The sequence below is a fragment of the Phaenicophaeus curvirostris genome, chromosome 4, assembly GCF_032191515.1.
Source record: "Phaenicophaeus curvirostris isolate KB17595 chromosome 4, BPBGC_Pcur_1.0, whole genome shotgun sequence".
Taxonomy (NCBI): Eukaryota; Metazoa; Chordata; class Aves; order Cuculiformes; family Cuculidae; genus Phaenicophaeus; species Phaenicophaeus curvirostris.
Window position 1 is genome coordinate 66,502,403 of NC_091395.1, and position 26,892 is coordinate 66,529,294.

At 38.1% G+C, this 26,892-nt stretch overlaps 1 protein-coding gene across 1 annotated transcript in view; it reads left to right on the top strand.

Annotated features, from left to right (window-relative positions):
- The window catches only part of SORCS2 (sortilin related VPS10 domain containing receptor 2), a 553,277-nt gene that overhangs the window by 465,437 nt on the left and 60,948 nt on the right, over nt 1-26,892 (top strand). The window contains exons 8-11 of the mRNA XM_069856403.1: nt 3,917-4,006; nt 16,777-16,956; nt 21,186-21,332; nt 22,722-22,824. Of these exons, the coding sequence (XP_069712504.1) occupies nt 3,917-4,006; nt 16,777-16,956; nt 21,186-21,332; nt 22,722-22,824 (520 nt within the window). The remainder of the gene's footprint in view (nt 1-3,916; nt 4,007-16,776; nt 16,957-21,185; nt 21,333-22,721; nt 22,825-26,892) is intronic.

The window sequence follows — 26,892 nt, forward strand, 5'->3', positions numbered from 1 at the left end:
GCCATAGCTGAGGGGCTTGGAATGTCTTAGAACAGAATCTTAGAATCATTTAGGTTGAAAAAGACCCTCCTCGTTTGGCACAGGAGTTTCAAAGGCCCATGTGGCTTAGAACATTAAGTAACACAAACAAACAATAAAATGGATTTGGGAAAGTATCTTTGAAATAAAGTAGGCAATTTTCAGCTCCAGTCTAATACTCGTGGCACTCCTTTTGCTCAAAAGTATTATTATCTGTGGCTTCCCTCAGGCACACTCTAAAATCCATTTCACGCTGTGTAGATGGTGAGAAGTGCTTTTCACCATGTGAACTTCCATGCTGCTGTGCTCAGCAAAACACTAGCTGCTTCTCTTCAAGAATTTTGTTTTGCCAGAAGTCTTGTATAATTGCATCTCGAGTTGTTGTTGTTCTGTCCCGTCACAGGCATGGGCAAACACAAAATGGAAGTGTGACCTGGATATGTATAAATGAAGTTGCTACTAGCAAAATTATGCCATTGGTAACATAGTCTCTGTAGCTTTCATAGAATCATAGAATCATAGAATCACCAGGTTGGAAGAGACCCACCAGATCATCGAGTCCAACCATTCTTATCAAACACTAAACCATGCCCCTTAGCACCTCGTCCACCCGTGCCTTAAACACCTCCAGGGAAGGTGACTCAACCACCTCCCTGGGCAGCCTGTTCCAGTGCCCAATGACCCTTTCTGTGAAAAATTTTTTCCTAATGTGTAGCCTGAACCTCCCCTGATGGAGCTAGAGGCCATTCCCTCTTGTCCTGTCCCCTGTCATTTGGTAGAAGAGGCCAGCTCCCTCCTCTCCACAACCTCCCTTCAGGTAGTTATAGAGAGCAATGAGGTCTTCCCTCAGCCTCCTCTTCTCCAGGCTAAACAACCCCAGCTCTCTCAGCCGTTCCTCATAAGACCTGCTCTCCAGCCCCCTCACCAGCTTTGTTGCTCTTCTCTGGACTCGTTCCAGAGCCTCAACATCCTTCTTGTGGTGAGGGGCCCAGAACTGAATGCAGGATTCGAGGAGCAGTCTCATCAGTGCTGAGTACAGAGGGAGAATAACCTCCCTGGACCTGCTGGTCACGCCGTTTCTAATACAGGCCAAGATGCCATTAGCCTTCTTGGCCACCTGGGCCACTGCTGGCTCATGTTCAGTCGCTGTCAACCAACACCCCCAGGTCCTTCTCCTCCAGGCAGCTTTCTAGACAGACTTCTCCTAGTCTGTAGCACTGCATAAGGTTTTTGTGCCCCAAGTGCAGGACCCGGCATTTGGCCTTGTTAAACCTCATGCCATTGGACTCTGCCCAGCGGTCCAGCCTGTTCAGATCCCTTTGCAGAGCCTCCCTACCCTCCAGCAGATCCATGCTTCCACCCAGCTTAGTGTCGTCTGCAAACTTGCTAAGCGTGCAGAGACGTATCAATGCTAGTAGATGAGATGTACATGTATTCCACATAAAGGGGAAACATCTCTAGTTTTCTCCTTTCAGACCTGTCTACGATAAATCACAGTATGTGATATAAATTTCTTGTTGCTACATTGGTTGACAATTAGCCATATCTTTGTTATTGGAGGATTGAAGGTAACTTGGGATCCTGTAGTCACATCTGCAGCACAACCACCCCATGATGCAGGGCGCTACTTACCTGTTCCAGTGAAACCACACAACAGCTGCATGTCTGAGGAACAGTATACTTTCAAAAATTACGTGGAAATCCTTTTATCACTAGACTAAAACATTGCTATATAACTCAGGATATTGCTGTACAAGTTAGAATCAGACCAAGGACTACTCTTAATCTCACAGTGATATCTGTCAGATAGAAGATGGGACAGAATCATCTGTGCAAAAAGAGAGGAGAGTTTGAGACTGTCTTATTGCCCCTGGTATTCATCAGATCCCCTGAGCTGAGCATCTTGTGAATCAGTGCTGTGGGTTGGCACTGCTAATCCTGGCCCGCATTTCAGACTTTTACCATCTTAGTGGAAGATCTAAACTCCATTTCTTTAGTATGTCCATATCTACAAAGATCTAGCTCTTTCTAATACTCGTTTCTTTTCCAGTTTGCAGTGACAGTCGAACAATTTCAGAGATGGTGTTTGTGGGAGGATTAAAGATTCACCACTGTTTTTAAGCACAGACCAGCCTTTAGTATCAGTGAGGCTTGACACAACTAGCTGCTTCGGCTCTGATTTTCTGCTGCCTTGTATCATCCTTCAGTCATTTAAAATGAGTGACATAAAAAGAAAATGCATAATGAACATGAAGGCTATGGAAAGATGGATAAAACTGCTATTTAACAGTAATTGAATAAATTTTGAGGTTTTTGGTTTAATCTGTCTTTTAACAAATGACACTCCTAAAGGGCATCACATTCTTTCTACCACAAAAAAAAAGGGGGAAATTGATTTAAAGAAAGAGTGAAAATTCTTCCAATATTAAATACTTTGATATCTTTAAAATATTCAGGCAAGTGACCTGCTGTCATGCATCAAAATTATTTTTACGAAGTCAAGCTTGCATCCTTCAGGGTAGACTGTGTCCCAAATCTGGTTCCCTTTTGCAACACAAAAGTTGAGGAGAAAAGCAGCGTGATTGGGGTAGGATTTAAAGAGTCAAAAAAAGAAGATGAGGCTGTGCTTCTGTTCCACAATCTAATTTGCCATGGACAACTAGAGAAGAGTTTTGGACATTTAATTTCACTTCCGTTTTTTTGACCAGTCCATTCCTGCAAAGCACCCACCCTTTATAAGCTTCGTGCAAATGACTGAATAGCCATTACCTAGCTGATCTTCTTGGGGGGGAAAAAAATTGTGCAATATTATTTTCCAAAGGCTACAATCTTTGCTAATCTCATCTGATGGTGTTCAAGAGGCTTAGTTGGTAACACACCAATCATACATATCAGCATAGATTTTTGGGATTGTATTTCTGACTAGAAAAACCTAGGGTTGCTGTTAGTTGAATATCTTTATCGAGGCTTATTTAGAATCTTGATTTTGGTAGTTTAAAGCAATATTTGCATTGAGGTTTCTTGTGAATAAGGTATAAGTCTCTAAATGGCTATCGTATCTGCTATTACAAATAGGAGAAAGGGGCTAGTGGGTAGTAGTTACACAGCCGTGTTCCTTGCAATGCGCATTTCTGTTCTTCTTAAACCCCCAAGTATTTTACATGAAACCTAATCTGTCTTCAGTTCCACACATGCAGGCAGTTGAAATACATGTTTTACCTCTCTATTTAACCATATAATTGTGTTTTCAGGACACATTGCTGACTTTCAAACTGAACAACCAATGGATTCAGAATTGCATCATTATGCTCCATGTGGCATGTCAGCATCTTGCACTGGGAAATGTTTTAGCCTGTATCGAAAATATTAGCTACTAGTGAATGTTTTACATAATGTTAGAATCATTTATTTAACCTTTATTGCTCACTTTGAATACTGCTGTTGGAGTACCACTTGCCCTTGAGGTACCTGGTTTTCATGGCCAGTATAACACCTCCTGCCTCTTACCTGGAGGGTGCTGCAGCCTCGGTTTCTGTAAAAGGGCAGAATTGTGAGAGGCCAATGGGTACAGAGATATCAATAAGGACTGGGGATAGTGAGATGCTGAAGTCTTAGGTATCACCCAAGACAGCTGAAATGGCAAAAAAGGGAAGGAAATAACTTGTTAACTTCCTAAAGAAGGGGAGATCTAAAGAATTAGAGTCTATTTGAAGTCTATTTTGTAAGAAATTTTTATTTATCATCTTAGGAGTACACTCTGCAAATTAATTGCATACAATAAAAGTTATAGCTATGTGTTATATTTCAGTTGCCTATTAAAGAGAACAAGAAGTCTTCTACTGCAGACTCTTTAGATACAACAGTAACTCTCACAAGATTCTGTTTTCCCTTTGTATAGACAACGTCAGCAAATCGGACCAAGTATTATGTGTCTTACCGTCGCAATGGCTTTGTACAGATGAAGTTGCCAAAATATGCATTGCCAAAAGTAAGTATATGCATTTTTCCATCAGTTTATGTATTCGTCGTCATGTCTTTCTACCTGAATTACTTTTGTTCTTTTCTTTTTTCAGCTACATTGTTCTAAGATCACCACTTCTCCTTGTAAGGATTTCTGAATCCCATTTGTGGTATATTCTTACCCTACTCTCTCTGGTTTTATTCTAGAAATCTGGTAGCTCATAAACCAAGGAGAGCAAGAACATATGATAGCTTATTTGTCATCAGTTACCACAATAGTTCTTGAGCTTTTCTTCACAAATCAGTACTACATACACAGTGACACAATTGAGTGGGTGTTCTTTCAAGAATCAATTACAGTTTAATTCCATATTGTGCTTTGGTATAAGCATGAAAAGTAATATAAGAGATTTTACCAACTGATGATACTGTATTTCACAAAAGAATCCTAATATGAACTTTATTTACTTAGCAGAATGGCAAGGCTTGTTGATTTTCCCTCAGTCTAGCATATTGTTATGATGACAGAGTTTCTGTATTGGCATAGTAAAATAGCAGTAAAGCACAGACAGATATTTACATACAGTATAACTGATGCAATTGAATTTTTATTCTATACTTGATGCGTTTCCTAACTTTATGTATAGTTAGAAGGCTTCAACAACCCTGAAAAAAGTGAGTTGGAGATTTTAAAGAACAGGTTGGATAAAGCCCAGAGTAACCTGCTGTGGCTTCACAGTTCAACCTGCTTCCTGCAGGAGATCTGTCTAAAGACCTCTTCAATTTCTTGCCTTTTCATGTAAATCTATGTGATTCTGTCACTTAGTAAAGAACTAAGATGTTATTTGTGCATGCAAAAGTTTAATTCATTGATCATACAGTGAAGGACAGTGAAGTACTATGTGTTTCCTCCTTTTCTTGTTATTGTTCTAAAACAAAGAACATGTTTAGTATAGTTTTTTCATCTTTGGTTTTTAATCTAAGTAGTGATCAGTAGACTCTTAGTTTTAAATATACAACATTTTAACAAAACTGTAAAATCAAATCCTCAGGTATTATTTGGGATATGTAGCATTATGGAAATTGCTATTTATTTAGTTGTCTATTTTGAGAGTTAATGCATAGCCAAGGACAGGTAAGCATTTCAAAGTTCCTCATAATTATGTCATTATGTTTAAGGCCTTCAACATAGACTTTATGGTTTCTGGGGGAAATTTGTAATTAGGAAAATAGCAGGAGATATCCAGTTCTAAATTCTAAAACGTACCAGGTGTGTACACCGTGAAGGACTGAAGCCCTTGGGCAACTCCTACTGGGGCAAGGACACCCCAAGGACTGCAGCCCATGAGTAACCCATTGTGGGGCAGAAAGAAAACAAGTAAGGATCTAGGGAAGAAAGCAAAGAATAAGCAATGAGCAGCAGAAAGAAACCCTTCCACAGATGACCCCAACCTCCTGCACTGCCCATTGCCTCATTGAAGAAAATGGGAGGAAACTAATTAATACAAGGTGAAAACACAGGACTTGAGAGTGGGAAGCAGGGAGAAGTGTTTGGTTAAGCTGATCCTGGAATAAGGGGGAAGAGGGATGATTCCCGAAATATTTATGTTTATCTATAAAAATAAAAAGTATTTATTCATTTATTTCAAATACACAAATCATTACTTAAAAGTGTCTATCACTGCATAATAGTGTATATCACCCAACTGTGAATGTTTTGCATACATCAAATTTCCTGAAAAAGCGTCAGCACATTGGTACAAGTGTGGACTATGCTAACTTGTGGAGGAAAAAGTTGTCTATTAGGGAATAGAATGTCAGAAATCTTGTAACAGAGACCTGAGTATTTCGTACTTCTGCTTCCTGATGGTCTGTGCAGGATTCTGCACATTCCATTGCGGTGTCCTTTTTACTCCGAGTAAACTGCTGCATTTAGCCAATGCAGGACTGTTTGTCCTTTCATAGAATCATAGAATAACCAGGTTGGAAGAGACCCACTGGATCATCGAGTCCAACCATTCCTATCAAACACTAAACCATCCCCCTTAGCACCTCGTCCACCTGTGCCTTAAACACCTCCAGGGAAGGTGAATCAACCACCTCTCTGAGCAGCCTCTTCCAGTGCCCAATGACCCTTTCTGTGAAAAATTTTTTCCTAATGTCGAGCCTGAACCTCCCCTGATGGAGCTTGAGGCCATTCCCTCTTGTCCTGTCGCCTGTCATTTGGGAGAAGAGGCCAGCTCCCTCCTCTCTACAACCTCCCTTCAGGTAGTTATAGAGAGCAATGAGGTCTCCCCTCAGCCTCCTCTTCTCCAGGCTAAACAACCCCAGCTCTCTCAGCCGTTCCTCATAAGACCTGTTCTCCAGCCCCTTCACCAGCTTCGTTGCTCTTCTCTGGACTCGCTCCAGAGCCTCAAAATCCTTCTTGTGGTGAGGGGCCCAGAACTGAACACAGTATTTGAGGAGCGAATACTGTGATATAGGAGCTTTCTGATATGCCATCACATTGCAGGTAGACATACTAACTCAAAGTATTAAAAGCTGCACAAAGTGTTATGACTATAGACAGTAGTTCATATTCCATGTATGGATGATTGCTTCAAGCATTCACAAGAAGGATGTTGAGGCTCTCGAGTGAGTCCAGAGAAAAGCAACAAAGCTGGTGAAGGGACTGGAGAACAAGTCTTATGAGGAACGGCTGAGAGCTGGTGTTGTTTAGCCTGGAGAAGAGGAGGCTGAGGGGAGACATCATTGCTCTTTATAACTACCTGAGGTAGGAGGTTGTAGAGAGAAGGGTGCTGGCCTCTTCTCCTAAGTGACAGGGGACAGGACAAGAGGGAATGGCCTCGAGCTCCATCAGGGGAGGTTTAGGCTGGCTGTTAGCAAAAAATTTTTCACAGAAAGGGTCATTGGGCAGTGGAACAGGCTACCCAGGGAGGTGGTTGATTCACCTTCCCTGGAGTTGTTTAAGGGACGGATGGACGAGGTGCTAAGGGGGATGGTTTAGTGTTTGATAGGAATGGTTGGACTCGATGATCCGGTGGGTCTTTTCCAACCTGGTGATTCTATGACTCTATGATTCTATGAATTGTGATTGCTTTTTAAAAAACAGTTGGATGCATACTATACCTCATTAATGACACATGCCTCTGACTTAAAGATCAATATTACATTATACACTGTATTAATAAAAGGCGTGTTATTTGGGTTCACGTCTAGCTATCTGACACATTTCAGTAAGTGGTCGGAGGTGATCAGAACTTGAGAACTGTATGAGACTATCATCCAGTTCTTGTAGCCGTCTACGTTTTTAGTAGGTGAGCTTGCGTAGGTTGTGAAGAGCAACTGCAAATCAAATGTTATGGCAGAGCTGGAGATACGGTGTATTGGAGGACTTATATCTGTCATAGGATCATTACTGTTGGAAAAGACCTCTAAGATCATCCAGTCCAGTCATCAGCCCAACAGTCTGTGTCCTGTGGAACTTTCCTTGGCAGCAAAACCAGTTTAAGAGGTCCTCTTCAGTCATTAATTTCTAATACTCTTCTCCAGTCCACTATGACCTGTGTTGTATTTCTGGGACTGCACTTTAAACAAGACCAGTGCAGCAATCTCAGTGAAAAATTACCCTGAAAAAGGTATAATTTGCTTTTCAGAGGGGCAGATCGAGAGAGAACTTGATTGTAGTGAAGAAGTGACCTTCTGGGGAGAAAATACAGTCCTAATAGTGCTTTAGTAGAGAAAAACCTACCATAACTGGGAGCTGAATCCAGATGCATTCAAACCAGAGACTGACCTCAACTTCTTAATGGTGTTGGTCATTATGTATTTGAAAATGCACCAAGGAAAGAGAGACTCTGGCTTTTGAGTTTTCCAAACAGAACTGGGTGCCTTTCTGTGAGATTTGCTTTAACCATATAGCAGTTGTTTTCTCCTCCTGGATCTTGTAAAATATAAAAAAAGAAGTTGTTGGAAATTGATTGGAAGGATAGCAGAGAGTGAACTAAGGGATGTAGTCATTACTTTCAGCCTTGGGATCCATTAATCAGTGAAGGGTGCTTAGTTTATTGGGCATATGCTCTTACTTATTGCATTTCTGACATATTAAAAATGTATCTGTCATAACTCACTATTATTTCTGTCATGTGTTGTCTGGATTATTTGAAATACTGCTGCATGTTTAATTCTTTGTCTTGGAAAATATGGGGTTTGTTTTGTTTTTTTTATTTTTTGTTTTCTTGCTAAGCAGATTAATTCCAGGCTTGACTGAATAAATAAATTATAAGTTATTGGTTTAATTTTGGATAGAGTCAATAGCTAGCTAGGAACAGGATGATTGTGTCATTTAGAAAAAGATGGTTTTGTGTTTTTCCTTTAGTATCTGCACACAACAGAGCTGAAAATTTCACTCACTGAGCCTGGAAGCCAGACATTCATTGAAACAGGGGTGGATGTGAGAGATTTTAACCTCTTCTGTAAGAGATGCACTGATACTTTTTTTTTTTTTAAGTTATTTGATACCTTCACGTTGCAGGTGGAATTTTAGATACTGAAGTAAAAGCGCAGTTCTGATATTTTTCAACATAGTTCAGTGAGAATTCTCCAAGTGCAGCAGAAAGTATCTTCCAATCCAGTTTGAACAGAAGCGAAAAGACTCATATGAACATATTACTGATGAAATTTTACAGAGAAGCAGGATATTGGCAAAGACACTGACTCATTAAGAGTACACGTAGAACATGTGACTATGGATTTGCTTTTATGGTGATAAGAGATAAACAGGATGAAAGAATTTACAAATAATTTGGGTTTTAAGCTTGATTAAAAGCAATAGCTTTTGAAGCAACTGAGTTTCAGGGGGGTTTAAGTATTAAATTCTGCCTCACTATGAGATGAAGCAGGTCTGAAATAAGCTCAGTTTCATTTTTCTCAAAAGAATTGAGTAAGTCTTCAAAAATATCTTTCCAGGTGGTCTTTTCATGTCAGCACCGGCCAGAGTTTTTGAGCAGTGATCATATAAGGAAAAGAAAACTCTAGTGAAGTCAGAAGATACTACAGGCTAGTCAAGGATGTGCCTAACAAAATTAATAGAGTTGTGCTGGATAACCAGGCTCTGGCCCAAGGGAATAGTGCTGGGGTATTCAGATATTATTCCTTTATGGCACAGATGAGTTTCATGGTGATTTTATATATGGAGATAAAATGAACTTATTCAGACTGAGTAATTACAAAGTGTTATTGATGTCTCCTTTTTCTGAAGAGTTTGAAAATCTGAAAAAAAGTGATTCAATTGTTTTATATTGTTTTGTATTTGCATTTGTGTTGGTATTTGTCCAAATGTACCCCCAAAGAGAAACCTAGAGAAGGATAAATGTTTGCCTTTGGACATATTACAAGGCCTCCTTGCTTGTGAATCAAAGGCAGCTAAAAGCAGCTTCCAGACAAGCTTTACGTGTGCTAAGTTTCTAAGCCCCAGTTCCACAGTGCCGCTTAGATCAGCTTTTTGTAACACATCATAGTGCCTTATGTATACAGAGCAGAGCTGCTGGGGACCAGCTAATGACCAGAATTCCAATTTATTTTTTTTGTTTTGGTTTGGGTTTTTAGCTCTTTTCCCTGCTGTTGAGAGATTTTGTTTTAGTAGTGTGCTTGGTACTGGCAGTACATTGAATCACACAGCTGTCTCCTGCATTTGACAGGAATCGAGTGCCGGCTGCTGCCAGGCAGGGTGGTAGCAAAGGCTGTTGAGACCGTATTAAAGGCTGCCTGTATATTCCTTGAAAGAGAAGAGGACATTTGGAGCATTTGTTTTAAAACTGAATTGGCTTTTATACTATATTCCATTTTACCAAGATTGCTTGTTCTCTGCTGCTAAAGCTAAATCAGGAGTGAATAATTCATAGAAAATGAATCCCAAAATCAAGTCAAGAGCAGCAGGATTGTATTTGTGTCATAAGATGGCTGGCTAGGCAGGCAGGTGTGTTCCAGGGAGAAGTAGTAAGATCCAGGGAGAATTAATAACATCCAGTGATCCCCTTTGGGCTGTTTTCAGCCTGGAGCAGAGGTTCAGCAGCCCTGCTGGGAGAGCAGATCTGCCAAGGGTCTCAGGCTGCAGTCCTACTGAGAGAGTTGTCACACTTCTACTGCACAGCAGTTCATCCAGCTCTTTCCTAGAAAAGTGTGATGTGGAGAAGGAGAAGTACATTGGGTTCAGGCCCGTAATAGGCATTTTGAGTCATACTCTAATTTGATTAACAATTAAACTTGTAACTAGTTCATTCTGAGATTTTAAGCAAAAAAAATATTAACAAAATTGCTGACCAAACCAAGGAATCTGCTACAAATCATGATAGTTTTACTGTTGCAATTTGGAAGAATTTAATTATTCTAAGTCCCCTTCCCACATCTGGTAAATCAACTCCGTTGATAATGATCTCCTTTTATGAATGGATACAAGACATTAATTGGTTCTGCGTTTGTTCTTGCCAGCTACAAAATCTTAATAATGCAAGACATCTATTGTCTGTTATATCCTACTGCAATTCAGAAAATTTAGTTCTGAAAAGACAGGGTGTGCAAAAAGCTTTTTTCATCTATTTTGATGTCTGTATGATTTTTAAATCTTTTGAAATAAGCAATAATATAAAATTTTTCAAGTAACCACGGGAAAAGGGAGTACAGGGAAAAAAATAAACAAAAATAAGAGAGAAAAAATCCTATTGCCTTAGAAAGAAGTTAATATCTTTTTATTTATGGTAATATGAATATCTTATACATGCTTTTCATAAATTTCTTGAATTCTCTTTATTTGATTGTCATTTGGTGCCCTTCTGAGGGGCTTGAAACAGGCCCACATCTTCCATGCCTCAGTCAGAGATATTGATCACTATTTTAATCACAGACTTTCCTCCAAACTTGTCTGTATTATCCAATAATAGATATAACACTATCAGGAGTAAAATATTTGGAGCAGGTTTCCTCTTTCCCCATAAACAGCCATAAACCTTTTGAAGCATCTATTCTCTTCTCTGTTGTGCTCCCTGTTACCACAACTTTTTCAAGGGTTCCTTAAATGGGCCCATTCATTAACAGCAGAAATAGCAGGAAAGATTCCTGCAGCCCTTTTGTCTGCAGAGAAAGTTCTCTAGGGGCTCTGGCTGTGTGATGATTGGATTACAAGGTACTGAGGCTATGAGAGCTCATTTAGCATGGCTCTTGGGAACTGTTTCTCCACTTGGGTAGCCCCTTCGCTGCCTCTGCCGTCCATCACTTGAGACTTCAGCTGAGGTCATTCCTCTGAGTGAGGCAGAACAGCAGTTTGCAGCTGCAGCGGGGCTACCTAGCCATGATTCTGAAAGTCTGTTGGAACGGCTGTTGAACAAAGACTAATGGGGAACAAACAAGAAATACAGGTCGCAGTGGCATTTGATGCAGAAGTATTCTTTTCCTGGGCCGTGTCACGGCATTAGCCAGTGAGTCTAAGCTGTAACAGATGTCTGGCTCCCCAGTCGTACAAATCCATCTGAGGAAGAAAAAAGGAACTGTTCTTTCTTCACAGTGTAACTTATTGATTTCTCTCCTTGCACCATTTTACTTGGCCAGGCAAGGAAGATTAGGAAGATTATACTTGTGCCATCCAGTTACCTTGATTGTACTTAAGAGATTACAGGGGTATAAATGTGGTGCCTCTGGAGGTCAAGGTTGAGACTACAGAGCCTTCAGTGTTTACTGTGTGCACTTCTGATACATTTACTCCTCATGGTTCTTCGTTCCATTTTTCATTTGCCTCAGGTTAACATATTGCCTAACTGCAGCATTAAAAGATTCCAGGGGGACAGAACTCTGGCATTGGGCTGAAAACTGTAGGATTTGAAAACCAGGAATTTTTAGATTCTTTATTATTTGCCTTATTTACTAAAGTACCACAGTCCTCCCTGCATAGCATTGTACCAACTATGCTGACCCTTACCTACAGTGTTTTAGTGATATTTTGTATGTCATCAGCACATTTTACTACACCAAGGAGCACTGACTTGTATGACCCTTGTCATCTTTTATATCCTTCTGTCTTCAATGTGTAATTGTATTTTTTGTGTCATAGTGTTTCTTATCACAGTCAGTAATACATGCCCATATTGAGCATTTCTTGAATATATAATTCTACAAAGTATTAGCAGATTCATAGGCTAGTGAGTTACTAAATGTAAATTATATGGAGCTGTATACTGCAAAAATAATGCGTTTCTCTTCCCTCACTCCTATAAACCTCTTTCCTTGCTCTCTCCTATCCTCAGCTTTCCAGCCCCTTAAATATTTTAATTATTTAATGCTTTTGAGCTTTCAGACTGATTTTTGGTTTTTGATTTGTTGTTTGTTCAGCCTTCTGTGTGAAAAGAGGTTCAACTGCATTAAAAACACTTCTTTCAATGGCACATGCACACCGTCAGATTTATTTGTTCTATTTAACAGATCAGGTCTGTCTCTGTGATATGAAGTTTCTTTGATGTGGTGCTCATCTTTTAGCACAATTTTTTAGTTATTTCCAGTTTTATCTCTAGTATAAGTTCAAAACTGACTATGTGTTTATTTGAACAGCTGTTTCTCTGCTGCTAATGTGAGGTACAAACATAGCAACTTACAAGTCCCTGAGAGAGCAGTAGTGGTACAACCTGTCACTGGATGCCTTGTTTAATAATACCAGTTTTAATAAGCAGTCATTACTCACTTTCAGGATTCATTTGACATTTTTTTTATAAAACAAGTTCTTATTCAACTGATTTCTAGCTGCCCTTAATTGAAATTCCATGAACAAGTTGAAATCCATATTTGTCTGGATTTTTTTTTTAATTTTCTTTAGCATAGTTAAGAAAAAAAAGCAAACCAAAACAACAAAAACACACAAAACCCAAGCAAACAAATAAAATAACCACCACAAAAACAAACTCTGTATTTTTAATGCTGTTGCTATTTGTATGTTTAATATACCGAGTGATCTCAATAAGGTTTGTTTTTATTTTCCCTGTTTTCACAGAATCATAGAAAGGATCTTGAGATGTCCTTTTCCAATGCATAGTCATCTGCCTAAACCAGTCCTGACAGATATTTGTCTAATCTACTCTCGACTCCCAAGGATGAAGATTACTTTATCTTGCTAAGCATTTTATCCTCTGGGTCTGTGACCAGGCCCTACTATGGAAGGATATTCTGATGTCTAATCTAAATCTCTTTAGCTGGGATTTATTCCCAGTATTTAACTGCAAGTCAACTTAGACAGTTTATTCCATCTTCCTTGGGATGGCTGTTTACATTATTTGAAGCCTATTTTCTATCTACTGTTATCCAGCCATAGGAAAATTAACCTATGGACTTGATTGTATATTGGATTTTAGAACTTTCATTGCACTTACAGGCAGATCTATCCCTAGCCCTAGGCTGGGCCACTGTCTTGGACCTTTGAGTAGTTCCATATATTTTTTGGTGATGGGCATACAGACATCTGTGCTTACTGTGGTATATCATTACCCAGCAAAGAGAGAAGGATGAAGGAAACATTGCAGAAAAGGAATTTGTAGAATATAATGCACAATAGCAAATAGAACTAAGAAGTCTCATGGCGATATAGATGTAAAATAAAGGAGTTTGTGACAGTACAGCTAGTAGCATTGGAAGTATTCTCAGAAGTGTACAAAAGCTTACAACCAACAAAAATGAGATACAGCTAATTGGCTGGCAGAGCGTAGGATGTTGTACGTGGGAATGACAGTCTACTTCTGATACAAAGTGCCATTTGCGAAAACAAAGAAGAGAGAGAAGTGAAAATGACAAGAGTGTGGATGCTTGGGTCAGCAAAACATGGAACAGGGCAGAGATGGCAGACTGCACAGAGCAAAAGTAAAGTAGTAAAGATGAGTGAAAGGATGTTTGTGGAGAAATGACCATGCCACAGAGTAAATAACATGGTTGTTATGGTGAAAGAGTCTACCTTGGGACATGAAAAGTACATGGACTCTCTCATTTCAGCATAGAAATGAAAGAGAAATACAAGAACTGAGATACTGAATGTATATGAAAAGGCAGCCTGGAAATAAACAAAATCAGAGTAAGGACAATAAGAAATGTTCTGAATTCCAAAGATCTCTAACATCAGTAAAGATGATGTATATTAATTAATTTAAATAAATTGTGTGTGTATAGCAAAACTACAGAAAAATTAGATGATCAGTGGCGTTTTGAGTAGCCTGCAGAATGTGGAGATAAAAAGCAGGAGGTCCAGCAAGAAGGTGCAGTAGTCCAAGCATGAAATCCTCAAGGAATTCTTTCCTGACAAGTGTCTGCTGAGCTTACAACATAAGGTAGTATTTGTGGCCACGAGTTAGCTAAAGGAATAAGAATTTGTAGTTTTCCTCAATTGTCAGTTAATTTTCCCAGAGGATCACGTCATAACTGGGAAAAAATTTGCAAGATAGTATAATTAAAGGACTCTCTTGCATCTTGAAGGGAAAAAGAATAATGGTAAGGCTGAAGTAGAAATCTGAAAGTCTAAGTTCTTAATGGAAGGAACAAAGTTGGACTTGTTAAAACCAAGATCCATTAAGTTCTTGCCTCAGAAAAAAATGGTATCAAACAGTCTGAGTGTACCAGCCTCCTCCTTGATAACAGTTAGAGAAAAGTAAGCAACATTTGTTGTGTTAAACTTCTCCAGTCCAATACCTGTTTCTTTCACCTGATCTGATCATAGAATCATAGAATAACCAGGTTGGAAGAGACCCACCAGATCATCGAGTCCAACCATTCTTATCAAACACTAAACCATGCCCCTTAGCACCTCGTCCACCCGTGCCTTAAACACCTCCAGGGAAGGTGACTCAACCACCTCCCTGGGCAGCCTGTTCCAGTGCCCAATGACCCTTTCTGTGAAAAATTTTTTCCTAATGTGTAGCCTGAACCTCCCCTGATGGAGCTTGAGGCCATTCCCTCTTGTCCTGTCGCCTGTCATTTGGGAGAAGAGGCCATCACCCTCCTCTCTACAACCTCCTTTCAGGTAGTTGTAGAGAGCAATGAGGTCTTCCCTCAGCCTCCTCTTCTCCAGGCTAAACAACCCCAGCTCTCTCAGCCGTTCCTCATAAGACCTGCTCTCCAGCCCCCTCACCAGCTTTGTTGCTCTTCTCTGGACTCATTCCAGAGCCTCAACATCCTTCTTGTGGTGAGGGGCCCAGAACTGAATGCAGGATTCGAGGAGCAGTCTCACCAGTGCTGAGTACAGAGGGAGAATAACCTCCCTGGACCTGCTGGTCACGCCGTTTCTGATCCAAGCCAAGATGCCATTGGCCTTCTTGGCCACCTGGGCACACTGCTGGCTCATGTTCAGTTGCTGTCAACCAACACCCCCAGGTCCTTCTCCTCCAGGCAGCTTTCTAGACAGACTTCTCCTAGTCTGTAGCACTGCATAAGGTTTTTGTGCCCCAAGTGCAGGACCCGGCATTTGGCCTTGTTAAACCTCATGCCACTGGTCTCTGCCCAGCATAAAAATACTTTAAATTAAACAAAGTTATTAGTTATTTAATACCCATTTTTATTCATATTAAAAATCTTTCCATTGTACTACTTTATTTCTATGAATTTCTTTTTTTATATCTACATGTTTCAGTTGAAACAAGTATGACTGCCATGCTTTGCCAAGTATTCAGTATTTCTTAGTGTTACTCACATTTTCTTTAGACTTAATTGGATTCTTACCAAATTTGTTTTATTTTTCTCTTGGAGTTCTACAAAGTTGTTTTCTTGATATATTTTTCATAAGCCAATTTTCTCTGACTCACATTCTCCTAATATTTTGGTAGCTTTATTTCATGTTCACTCCATCACCTTAGTTATTTGTTCAGTAATAAGATGATCAGAACTGTGCACAATTCCTCAGTTAAATACCAAGGTTTTAAAGAGTTTGCAAGCTTTCAATCTCCATAACTACTACTTCATATGTGGTTCCGATATCTACCTTATGCTGCCTTATCCTATTGCAGAGTCATGTGCTTTTTTCTGTTTGGTAAGTTTTAAGAGTTGCCTGTGTCAGTTTTATTTCTTCTATTTACTGTTACTGTTAAATTATTTTCCCCAGCTATGCTTTTTCTGTCTTAGAAGTTTTTGTGAAGAAGCTGGGAAAACTGAAAGAAAGAAAGATCTTGCAATATCCACCCCTGAAGTTCTTGAGAAATTAATGCAGAATGTTGAGTCTCATGTTATTACTGTTGAATATTTAAGTGGATCTGTCTACATACATCGATAAATTAGCATTACATACTACAATATAGATGAGCTGTGTGTAGATATGTACTACTTCTTATGGCTAAATGCTGTAAACTATAACTGATCTTCTTTGTGCTATCTTATGCTTTACCCTGGACAAAATAGTTTTTAATTTTCTACGTACCTGATGATTATTTTTTAGATTAGTTTTGTTTATGTTGTTACAGTCTTGCAGTGACTCTCATCCAGATCTTGGAAAATCATTTACATTTTTTTCCCTTCTTTTCAAGAAGCCATTTCCCATAAAAGTCAAAGCAGATCACAGGTTTTATGCATTCATAGTCTTTTGTCTAATGATTTGCACTCTGATAACCTGTGGCTAGAAGGCAGTCACTGACGAAGCAGTTGGTTAGTATTATATTGAGATATTACTGTTACTGATCTTTCAGATGCATTTGCCCTTGGCCCACCATATTCAATTATCCTGGTCAACTTATTATTTGTAAAATAGAAATGATTGGAAAATGAGTCATTTTGTACTTTATATTTCTACAGGATTTACAGATAATCAGTACAGATGAAAACCAGGTGTTTGTGGCTGTTCAGGAGTGGTACCAGACAGACACATACAACCTGTACCAGTCTGACCCGCAAGGTGTTTACTACTCCATCCTGCTGGAGAACGTCCGGAGCACAAAGCAGCCAGAAGAGAATGTCTTGATAGATATTCTAGAGGTAGGTCTTTATCTCTTCCAATGTATGTGGCCTATGTGGAGTTTTGATTTATTTTTTTGTATTGAGTAAAATTTGTTTTACATGAATAGATTTCCAGTGTTACCTTTAATGTAAAAAGACTAGGATTTCTTTCTTATTAAGTTCTGCAGCTGCCTCCATACAGCTTTTTTTCTTCTAGGTGACTCAGTGATATGCTTCCTGACTTAGAGCGGGACAACGTTTAGCCATTAGAGTCTCAAATAGTAATCCTGCAAGCCTTGTGCCAGGTTGTGTTAGTTCTGATAAGTAAAGAACCAACAAAACTAGATATTGGAACAGCAAATTCACTTGCTTTCAGTAGATGACAATAGCATTTGTGATGAGAGAAACTCTTCTGTAAAGAAAACTATCTTGGATTTTAACATCAGCACACTTGGCAAAATAAAAGATTGAACAATATAGCATTTTGGAAGAGTAGTACAAACTCTTATCAATTCTGTTCCCGTTAATGATGATGACCTTTAAATGTAATAAGGTGGACATTTGCTCTGCTTCTGTTCTTTCTTGTAGAATGTAGGACTGGCTATTATCAGGTTATTAAACTAATGGACCTTAGATCTGACACAATTTGGCCACTGTTAGTCTCTAATCTGCATAGTGTTAGTTAAAAATAATGTTTGTAAGAGCACCAGACTTCTCTGGCAGAGCTTTGTAGTATTACAGGGTGCAAGTCATACGCTTATGGAGCAGTTAAATAGCTGTGAACAGACTCTCCTTGGTGAGGGAAAATGGTAGTTGTTTTTTCCCACCTTGTCTCCTCCATCTTTGCTTAGCTTTTTCTTTCCAAGTGGCTGTAACAAAACAAAAATGAGTGTCATTACCAATGGTGTTTTTCTAGACTCTACCTTTTCATAAATGAGGCTTCTTAATGAGCAAGGCTGTACATTGTGTGTAGCCACATTCCCACAGGGTGATTTGTTGAGAGCTTTGGTTTACAGCTTTTTGGTCCTGGTCACTCCTGTGGGATGCAAAGGTCAGGTGCGATCTCTCCTCCCTGTGTCACCTTGTACAGAGAGGTCATCCCTGGCTGTCCTTTTGTCTATAAGAGTTGTTTACTTAATTCAGTTTCACTGATGATTTCAGTATTTCACAATGATACTGACAATATATTTGATAATGTGTAAAAGAGAGAGATCCTATATTATTGTAAGTACTGGATTAATTTGTAGGGTTGCACGTGATAGCGTAATTAAAACACAAGACACATGGAGCCATAAAATTTTTTGAGTAGAGTTGCATTATAGAACACTTTTGTTTGCTTACAATAAGAAATCCTACAGCTTCCAGACAGCTGATGCAATAAATAGTGTTTATCTCCTTTACTAGAATGTGATAAAGGACTCAAGTCTACAAGTAATGTATGAATTATTTATACAATACAAAATAGCTACTAAATATAACACATATTGCAGTCCTCGAGGATGGGATTTTGTTGGTCTAGTCTGGGTTTTCTCTCTGGGTATTTTGATGTATATATCCTATCTCGGGAAGAGGAATCTGTAGTGCAAAACACAGACAGTCCTCGGTGTTTGTCAATTTCTCTTTCCAGCAGTGCATAGTTCTCCTTAAAATTCATACTGTTCATCTTTCGTTATCTTCTTCTGACCTCACTTCATCTTTTACTTGTACATCTGCTACAAAATCTTTTATAGATTTCTACCTGTCTGCATTAATTTTCTTTTATAGGCTTTATCTTTATTTAGTACCATATTTCTTTTCATGTTGTGTGTAGGAAAGGGGAATAATTCCCAAATACTTGTTCAAATAAGGAAAGAAAAAGAAAGTGACTGTCCAAAAGGAACATGGCCTTGTCATTTTATCAGGTGCTGTCAATGTGAACCAGTCACAAATCTGACACCAGAGTATTTGCAAAATGGGCATACTAATATAATACTTCTAGATTGGATCTTGGTATGACTTATCATAAAGATAAGAGCTACATAAGTTACAGTACACATTCTTCATGCTTTTTTTGCAAACAACAAATCCTATATATTTAAATATTAACCAGTATCTTTATTATATAGTTGTATTTTTTGTATTTCAGTCATAGCAGAAAACCTGTTTAGCAAATAGATCTATAAAATAAAGAGTGGCTTTTTTAAGAGTACTGGGGAACCAGTAACCCCTGACCTGCTTTGGAAAATAGGTGCTTCAAGGACTAATTCAAAATTCCAAACAAAATCGAAGGAAAGCTATTTTTGAATTTCCTTGTGCTCATCTGTCTGTAGTAGAGAGGAAATCTGTGCATCACTGTTTCTTCTATCCTCAGATGAAGAGAAAAACCTCATTTGCAGTACCTGATGTAATTATTGTTTACATATTTAATCTTGTGTTCACTGGAAGGCATGCAGAGAAATCGAACCCTAAGTCTACCTTCCTACGTAAATGATTGAACTGCCTGGCTTTTCAGTTGTATTCGTGACTATGCTGTCTCTGGAAGGTAGATCATGAAATTAAGCTCCAGCAAGATTAAATTTTTTTGAAAGTAAAGAAAGCAGGTTCCTTGCTTTTTTCTTCCCCTTTGTTTTCTCACCTGCACTGCATAGTAGTTGAATTTTATAGTGTATTTGGCTTGGAAGTGATTCTGAGCTTCCAGTATCCTGGATAAGTAAACCAACCACCCATGCATAACATTGAAGGAAGAAGGAGCTCATGCCAGCGTGGATTATTAAAACATCCATACATAATTTGGTTATCTAAACTTAAATATATTCCCAAGTTCTATGCTGTTACTATAACCAGGAGAACATTCTTATTCTCTGTAGATTTGGGTCAGTTCCTCAGAACAAAAAGCATACCTTTATAAACAATAGGTATCAAATTTGTTGCTTGGTGGAAGGGATGTTTTCTCTTCACCCTAAATGCAGACTGTTATTAAATAAATGTCAAGGAGAGTTAATGACTGGTAGCTGGAAAAAAAGGGGAAGAGTAACTGTTTCAGATATAAAATAAATATTCCTGGTCATGCAAAGAGCTGGCTCTCTTGTGCATTTAGTTGCAGTGAATGCTTCAGTTTTGTTAGCACATAAACAGTTTTGAGAGCTGTATTATGCTGAAAAATGGTATATAAGTTGATATACATTTTCAAGATTTTTTTTCAAAAATTCAAGAATCCTCATAAATAATCACAAAGGAAACAAGCACTCTTAAGGAAACCTTCATATTTAATAATTGCTCAGGGATATGGTTTGTTCAGGGATATGGTTTAGTAGTGGACAGGTACAGTTGGACTTGATGATCTCAAAGTTCTTTTCTAATGAAACAATTCAATGATTACATGAATACAAGATCTTATCTCTTGTCAGTGGGTGGAACATTAACACATGACATAAATATTTAGGGCTAGAACTAAACATATTAAGGTGTGATTACTGTCATGTAGCTTCTAAAAATTATCCCTATTATCTTTGACACTCTGAGTTGTATATAATTTCTAATACAGATTGTTTTGAAATAAAATAACTAAGTTACCTCAAGAGAAGAGAGAAACTATAAACCATTTTTTTTCTTTTTCCCCAGAGGTTAAACAAGTGAAGGGAAGCTCAACATGGGGAGGTAGACTGGGCATGAAAGCATTTCAGATGCTTGAGATATTATTCAAAACTCACTGTTTCTTCCTTGGATAATCTGTCTGGATTTTTTTCCTACAAAAGGCAACCATGCTTCCTAGTTCAGAGTTATTTTAAAGGTTATTTTATTGTATTTTGTTATTGTAACCTATTTGTGTACTATTTATAGTGCTATATGATCAGTTTAAAAGGCAGGTTGCTGTTATAAATTGCTTACGTAATTTCTAGAATAACATTTTAGAGATGTACATATTTAAAGAAAAATGCAGAGCTGTAATTTAAATGTACTGTACAGTAAGACCACGCTATCTTAAATTTTTTATTTTGCTGTGCAAATTATATGTAATTTGATTAGCCTTCTGACATTAAGAGAACTGTATATCCTTTTAAAACACATTTTGCAGTACAAATCTGTTAGTAATTATCCTCCTCTTCCCCCCTTCTCTCTTTCCTCGTGCTGCCTTTTTTTTTAAGGTATCATTCACTTTCCTGCTGGAGAAACACAGTTTGTTGTAGGTACACAGTTCAGAGCCACAAAAAAGCAGCTAATCAGGGATAATCCTTGTTGAAAAAAGTGTGTATGTACTGGTCATTAACCATCTCTCCTGTATGCTTCAGGTCAGAGGTGTGAAAGGAGTCTTTCTGGCCAACCAGAAAATTGATGGGAAAGTTACAACTCTGATAACCTACAACAAAGGCCGTGACTGGGATTTTCTAAATCCTCCAGACATTGATATGAATGGCAGACCCACAAATTGCAAACCTGTAAGTAGTTCTTCTAGTCTATCTTTTCTCTAAAGCGCACAAGAACTATTTTCATGGTGGGATGCGTAGTAGTTCCAACAGCCCAAGAGCTTTGTGCAAGTTTAGCAGCCAAAGTAGTAGGCAAATCTGCTTGCATTGCATGAACAGTGGTTTTGCAAGCCGTTAGTCCAGTCATGTTGTAGAGTGAGTAGTCATGACTCTCTATTGCATTGCATCTATCGTTGTAGAGCTTACTTTTGACATAAAGAGGATATCGTTGTGTGTCAACCACACCACCCAATTCACAGTAATCATGACAATAGTCATTTGTGTCTGGGTATAAGGGCACATCATCAGTCAAACAGAGCTTACCAATGCCTTTTCTCTTTCCGTCTTTCATATTTTTGTTTAATCTTAAACCAAAGTGATGCTTGGTTCCCTGTTAAAGGGAATTCTTGACGGTTGCCTGGAAAGAAATAAACACCACAGTTAACTGCATGAAAGAGTCCTTTCTTTTTGTAAGGTGGTGGTATTGTAGTTTGTTTAGATGTCCCAGCTACCCATAATACTTTTTTTACTAGCAAGGCTGTACTGAAAATCTTGTATTTTTCTCATTGACTCTCTGCTCCTGGGGGCTCCAGGTGAGCTGGGTGAAATAAACACTTTTAGTCCTATAACTGCCAGAGATTCGATCCCTCTGCATGTAACAGAAATGGAGGGCTGAAGCTGCTGGCTCCCTTTTGAAGAGTTCGAGATTCTGCTATATGTTTGAAGCCTGCAGGGCCTGATCTGGAGCTCTCTGAGATAAGTGGAGGAATTGCAGTGGCAGCAGCTCCCGGGTGGTGCTGGCAGCCTACTCCTGGTAAAGCTCATAGTCATATTGCTCATAGCAATATGACCTTGGAGTGCCACTACACAATGTGCAAGAAGCAGTAAGTTGCTTAGCAAGGAGAGTTGATCAGATGTGTCCAGAAGTCATTATGCTATTTTTCATACTATTTTTTTCTAAAAAAGGCATTACAGTAAAAGCAGTTGGTTTTAATCATCATGTTACCAGTTACCTGGTACCCAAAAACATGCACTACTCGTTGCTGTTAGTTATAATTTTTAAGCAATTGTTCTGTCACAAGGGGGTTTTATACAGTAATTTCATCATGACTTTTAAGTTTGGAAATCTTTTTGCTAAGACAGTGTCAGACTATGCAAACATCACTAGAGACTTTTATTACATAGCTAAAGTTAGTATTTTAGAATGTAAGTCCATGGGAAACAGACATTTTCTTCCTCTACAAAGACACACATTGCTGAATCTGCTCTCTGTCAGGGCTTTCATGGTTTTAGGAGCATAACTGTTACCAGTTGATCTTTTATTTCTTTTTTTTAAAACTTGGTTTCTTCTTTCCCCATAAGCCTGATTGTTACCTTCACCTCCATCTCCGCTGGGCAGACAATCCATACGTGTCAGGAACAGTCCATACGAAGGACACTGCACCAGGCCTCATAATGGGGGCAGGTAACTGCATAAAATTATCTTTCAAGACCTCGAATGTGGCAGCAGTTCTTTGCAGATCTAGTCTTTTGGTTTGTAAAAATACTATGCTAGAAACACTGGCAACATAAGGCTTTCCCTGTAGGATAAGCCTTTATGGGATCTCTCGATCAAACGATTTAATAAAAGTTAATTGAAGTCCCAGAGCTGTGTCTTCTAAGATAGATACATTACAGAATACATTATGCTTTTCTGTGCTATGTAATATCTCCTTGCTCATTAGTGTGATGTGGAGGAGTAACAGTAGCTGAAGGACATGTCCTGCATTCTTTTTCTCTGGAAGTGAAGTGTAGGGCCTCCAGCATCACAAATAGCACAGCAAATCTAATAAACTGATATAAGCGGTGACCAAGGCTTTGTTCTTTATGCTTAGGTACAGATAATTTGTCTTGTAGTTTTTATTAATTCCCTTTTTGCTTAAAGTCAGATGAAGTGAAAGAGGTAAATGTGTCTGTTGGGAACGGTTCTAGTTGCAGCTTCTCCATTGTAACACACATATGGAGCCATGATACAGTGAAATGGAATTTATAAAAAGAAATTCCATTGCAGTGTTACCATTTATCAAGAAAAATATTCCCATAACTCTGTTTTACTTTGTGTCCTTGTGATTCATCTATTAATTTCATTCAATTTTCTGTTTATTTGTTTCAAAAATACTGAAATGTTAACTGTTCTAGGAACTTTTTTAAACAGAATTATTTTATTCTTATGTTATGGGTTATGTTTAGGTAACGTACACGCATGTCCTGCTTCTCTTATCCTAGAAGCATATCTGTTTTTAATCAGTAATGCTTTCTGCCTTAGTTTACACTAGTCTTTTATAAATGGCTTACTGAATTAAAAATTTCCTGAGAATATCGAGGTGAGCACATTTGGTGTTGAAAGAGACTGACAGCTGCCATTACTTCAATATAACTGAAGATTTCAAGTTTTCCTCTACTGTAAATGGAGTGTAAAGTATTTTACTGGAAGCAGACCTACTTGGTGAAATGCTGCTATGTTTTTGTTGACACCAATAGGAGCTTATATGGTGTCCTCTTAGATACATTCCAATTAGGTGTTTAATTCAGATATTATGAATTCCAGTATTTAAAAAAATAACTTTCACCTCAGGGATCTTATTTTATATAAAGGTACTCCTACTCTAGGTTCTTTATTTTTTTGCCTAATTATGTTGTACCTGAATGCCTTCTCGTAGCAAATTAGGCAATAAGATTTAACTAATTAGTCTGTTACTTCTATTTCATTTTTCTCTGTCCTCATGTTATAACCTGATGTGGTGAATGGATATTCATTGAGATGCCAAGTTTTCTCTTGCGTCAGTTTTGTGGAGTTTTTTTAAGTGTAGTGTTCTCTGAGACAATATTAGGAAGGAAGTTTGGAGGAGAGTAATTTGTCTTTAATTCCTTCCTATAATGGGGTGAGATTTTATTGCTGCGATGCTGTCCTACTCTGCTGGTAGTTAAAGTTGTCAACAGCTTTCCTTAACATGAACAAGCCCTTTTGATGACATCCAGATATCATGAAGAATTGAATTCACGTGTTAAATCTGACTTGATTGTGGAACAACCTATAATGAAGTGGAAATTGTAGGTAGGCACCCTCACTCATAGCAGCTGGCTAAAAACCTGGGAAGGACAATGTGAAAGTGAGAAAAAGTGGTGCAGTACATCCTTTCTCTGATGGAAGGTCATATAGTTGCAAACAGAACAGAGGGACTTATTTTGGCTTCTTAAAAATCTTAAAGAGAAACTGCATTTCCTTGCCAACAGACGACCTGAATCAACTCTGATTTTGACTTGCATTTCCATTATTTGGAAGTTCAGGTCATATAGATTCAGTGCACGTGTTCAGTGTTATTTGGCAAACCTGATATCCTTGTAAACTTACACTTCTTATCAGAAATAATTTACATACAATAAGCTTGAATTTCTTCTGGCCTGATCCCTGAAATTGATAATCTTATGCAAATTAACCTAAGTACTAAGTTCTTAGCAGATACAGAAATCAGATTCTTTGGGCTGCATCACGCACTATTAGAAATTTTACTGTTAGATTTGGGGAGAGCACGTCTTCTGGAAAGGACTGAGGATGATAAAGATCTATGAAGGTCAGTTGATTACAGTGTGTCTAGGAACAATCAGTGCATGTGCTGTGAAAAAGGGAAATGTATTCTGAGAACAAAGTAGATAAATAATTGACAATGGAGGGAGGGAAATATTAATACTCTGGCAAAATACTGTACAGTGACCTTATTAAGAGAATTTGTACAATTCTGATCATCAATTTTCAGGGCCAATGAGCAGGTGCTAAGAAGGACTACTTGGCAGTTGATGGAAATAGAAAATATTTACAAGAGGAACCTCATTAGATGAGAAAAATAAAGGATAAAAAAAGAATCTTTTTTTTTCCTCAAAGTGTAACCTTGGGTAGAAATACGTGATGTGGTCAAGAACTAGAAATTAGAAAACTGTTTCTAACTATGAAAGCCGTGAAGTTTGTCCTCTCAGCCGCAGCAGTACAACTATCAATCAAAAAGGCAAAAAAGCAAACAAAAATCCCTTTAACATGGAGTTTGGCCATTTGCTATAAAGCTTATACAACGCAGCTGCTTGTGGTAAAACCTAACCTGTGACTTAAGGATAGTTTTGATAGTGTGCTTGAAAATCAGACCACAGTGACTACTTAATATTGTTTTAATTTAAGAAAACAATTAAATGGCAAACCACATTAATGCCTAGAGCATTTGGCAAAAATGCAATAACAGGATTTTTAAATTGCATCATTTAAAATTCTTATTTACAAATAAAAATTCCACTCTATTAAAGCTCTATAAATAGTTCTAAAGAATGCATATTTTTAGCTTCTGTATAGATATGAATTTTTCCTACAGAATATTAAATTTTATAGCTGCATATTAAAGTGTTCTTCTAAATAACTGCCTTGCTCCCTTTAAGAAATGTAATAGGATTCTGCATTTACATTTTATTTTTGTGCATTTTAATCTTGGCAACCGCTTCTATTTCTCCACAGCATGAGCTATGAAATGTGTGTCAATTGATGTGTAAATTTTTAGTATAAACTTGTGAAGGACTTTTCTATGAAAAATGTTTAGAGAAGTGTAGATTTTTCACATGCTAGTTTACAACAATTGTCTGCTTAGCTTCCAATCCAGATGGCAAATCAAGCAAACAGTAAATTCTGCACATTTACACAAATTATGGAAGTGCTGAAAAGTTCAGTTTACTTTTTGTCATATGAGGCTCAAAGACATTGTAGACATTGTGATAAATTTCTATAGTTTTTTACTAAATTAGCATACAAGGATGCTACTATAATAAGGATGAAGGAACAGGGAGATGGTTGGGGATTTTCCAATGCATATGGGAGTGAAGATGCTGCAATTTGCTTGGACTTTTCTCATCTCATTTTATTGCCCCATTCTGATGGTGTGAATCACTCCCTCAGCTAAGCACATCTTCAGCTTGCCAGGCAAAAACTGCTTGTCTGAGATATTTAAACACAAATTTGTTGTATGTTTGTTCTACACTGTGAGTACAAGTTTACAAACCATGAAATTTTAGCTTTTTGTGAATTGGCTGAAGGGATGATACAACTGTATTAATTACCAGTAATCTAAGCAAAGTACATCTCTCTTTTTGAAGTAGGGATTTTTCTGTATGTTAAATTTAAGTGGCTGGAAAAGGTTCTTTGTATTAGAAGGATTATTGAAGTATTGCATATGGAAATTATTTCTTCTCACTGTAAGCATGTCTAAAATCACGTATAAAAATATGTTGAAAGGCATTGAGAAGCATTGCTTAAAACAGGTAAATTAATAGTAAATTGTAAATGAAAGTAGCCTCCCATATCTGTGTGACCTGGTAGGAAACTGCCAAAATGCCTGAGCAAAGACAAACTCTCAATTATTTTAATTTATTTTAATACTCTGTTGAGATCAGTATGTTTTTTTGCAGAGAGCTTGACTGGCCACGGGTCATCACTGAAATACATTGCTTACTTTCACATCCA